The 3,066-nt window shown below is 35.6% G+C and overlaps 1 protein-coding gene across 1 annotated transcript; it reads left to right on the plus strand.

Annotated features, from left to right (window-relative positions):
* Positions 1-1,077: 1,077 nt before the first annotated feature.
* Positions 1,078-2,799, plus strand: LOC113021719 (trace amine-associated receptor 1-like). The gene has a single exon (XM_026166432.2). It carries the CDS (start codon positions 1,287-1,289, stop codon positions 2,229-2,231), a length of 945 nt encoding a protein of 314 aa, XP_026022217.1. The 5' UTR covers positions 1,078-1,286; the 3' UTR covers positions 2,232-2,799.
* Positions 2,800-3,066: the final 267 nt, after the last annotated feature.

Raw genomic sequence — 3,066 nt, forward strand, 5'->3', positions numbered from 1 at the left:
CTAACTGAATGAAAGCTGTGGAGCGTCATCATTTCTTTATTCTCAAATATTTACTTCAGGCAGAATAATGATATTAAAATAATGCAGAATTTACTCTGCAGAATACTCTGCAGAATAATCACTGTTCTTATTTATATTCATGTTATAAACATTGGTTTTAACACTTCCTTTCAGATTAAATTACCTTCAGCACAAGAGGTCTATATTCTTTTAAATAATTAATTGGCTCAATTTTAAGTGTTAATCAGTCACTTTAAAAATCTTACCCCCTCCTCGATCTCACTGGACCCTTCTGGAAGAGCATGTAGACCACAGGTGTCGAACTCCAGGCTTCGAGGGCCAGAATCCTACAGGTTTTAGATGTGTCCTTGATCCAACACAGCTGATTTAAATGGCTAAATGACCTCTTTGACATGTATTGAAGTTCTCCAGAGGACTGATAATGAACTAATCATTTGATTCAGGTGTATTGACCCAGGGTGATATCTAAAGCCTGCAGGACACCGGCCCTCGAGGCCTGGAGTTGCCTACCCCTGCTTTAACAAAATCAGCTTGAAGCAGATGGTGAAGCTGTCTCTGCTCAGTTTTATTATCTCATGCTGTAATTGTATTTTGGACTTATTGCCAGAAAGACAGCAGACAGTATGTGTTGGCAGTAAGAAATCACCAAAGCAGGGCTGCACTCTGGGCTGAGTACTTTATCAACTGCTCTTTACTGTGGTGACAGATTACTGCACTGCCAAATTCAGCACAGATCAGATCAACACGCTTGCTGATGATACAACAATATTAGCACTCATCATCATGGACATGCTTTTCTATAGTGTCTGCAGATGTTGTGCTATCAGTGCTCAGGTGTTAACAAACAATGAAAAAGGTCAACTGTACACTATCACCTTAAAAACAAATTGTTTTTATTAGAAGTGGCCACAAATAGTTATTGCCAGTTCATCTAATTTGGGATGACAATACAAATCATGCATAAACACACATGCAAACTCATCACTACTTGTGATGTCAGCAACGGCCATACATTTCTCACTTTTAATTGGACAAGTGCATAATGTATTCGTTATTCTAATTAGCTGAGAAATGTTACAGTCATGTGACTGTCATGTTAAAAGTCTCTTAACACACTCCTCATACAGGTATGTAGACAACCTCATACAGGTATGTAGACAACCTAGAGAATGCATTGTTTGTTTGTTTGTTCATGAGAACAGAGAAAGAAATGTTTTTTTGAATGCTGAAAATTGAAACTTGTTCCAGGGCTGTGACAGGGAGTCATGGAGTTATTCAATGTGACTGTTAATACTGTGAGCTTCCTTCTCTGCGATTCACAAAAGAACAAATTATGTGTGTTATTATATGTTGTCCTCAGCTCATTTATGCTTCTTACAATATGTGGAAATCTTCTTGTGATAATTTCTATAATTTACTTTAGATATCTCCACACTCCTACAAACTACCTTATCCTCTCTATGGCTGTGGCTGATCTACTAATTGGTGCTTTAATATTTCCTTTGAGCATGACAGTGTCTCTAAAGCCATGTTTGTATATATACAGTTTACTGTGCAACTTAAGAAGCACAATGGATGTAACAATGGGTGTATCTTCCTTATTAAATTTGTGCTGTATTTCTGTTGATCGATATTATGCTGTTTGCCACCCTCTGATATATAAAACTAAAATAACTGATTGTGTTGCCATGAAGATGGGCCTTGGAAGTTGGGCTGTTGCTATCTTGTGTGGAATTTTTGTCTTCCTGCTGTTTTTTATTTTAGACGAATGTGACACAAGTTGCGTTTTCGCTCTCATTGCCGCATCAGTGGTAGTATATTATATCCCAACAATAGTTTTACTTTTCATGTACACCAAAATTCTTGTTGTTGCACTGAGGCAGGCACGCAGCATCCATAATACAATTTCTCAGAACACAAAGTCTAAAGCAGTTTCCAGTACGGAGAGAAAGGCCACAAAGACATTAACCATAGTTATTGGAATATTTTTAATTTGTTGGGTTCCTCTTTTTCTTAGTTATTCATTTGTTCCTCTGGATAGTTTTATACTTTATGTGCTTCTTGAACCATTTAACTGGTTTGCAATTTCTAACTCAATGCTCAATCCCTTTATTTATGCTTTCTTTTTCACTTGGTTTAGAAGAGCTTTTAAAATGATAATTTCTGGAAAAATATTTCAAGGTGATGTTACTAACATAAAACTACACTGACAGCTATATATATATTATGAATTATATCAATAAGAGTAAATATCACCACAGTTGATCTTCTCTATGTTGTTCATTACAGTTTCAACTATGTAAGTCAACTGTCACTATGCACAGACTGAACTGCCTATGTACAGATTTTATCAGTACACTGTTAATGAGCTTGTTCATGTAATTATCACGTTTCTATAAAATATGAAGATATATTGAATGGCTGTTAAAAGTGAGCATGACACAAATGATCATTCTTCTACTACTACTTCTGTATTGCCCTTATAGAAGACCTTGTTGACAAACAGTATATAATGTTACAATAAACATGTACATAATTGTTATAATAATTCTGTCTCTTTTTTAAAAAAAAATTAAGTGTGTACTGTGTAAATGAAACAAGACAACACAGAGTCCCTAATTAAAGGTGTGAATGACTGTTGAATCCTTATTTCCTAAGCTTGTCTGAGTGTCTGCTTGTCTGTAATTACAGGTGTTTAGTCCACTTCCCTTGTGTGTACTGTGTAAATGAAACACGACAACACAGAATCCCTAATTAAACGTATGAATGACTGTTGAATCTGTATTCCTTAAGCTTGTCTGCTTGTACACAGAGCTAACTTTCTCCCAACCAGCTCTAAGAAAGGTCTAACTTTAGCACTTGGCAAATACATAAGGTAAAGATGTTTGGAGCAGAAAACAATAAAAGAGCAACAACAGTAGTGACATGATATTTTTCCCATAATTACTGCCTTAGGATGGTGACATTTTTCATTGCTCACACTAAATTAACCCAAAAAGTCTGTTTTTATTAATTTTTCATTTACAAACATACGTACATACTAGG

The sequence above is a fragment of the Astatotilapia calliptera genome, chromosome 5 (assembly GCF_964374335.1).
Source record: "Astatotilapia calliptera chromosome 5, fAstCal68.1, whole genome shotgun sequence".
NCBI lineage: Eukaryota > Metazoa > Chordata > Actinopteri > Cichliformes > Cichlidae > Astatotilapia > Astatotilapia calliptera.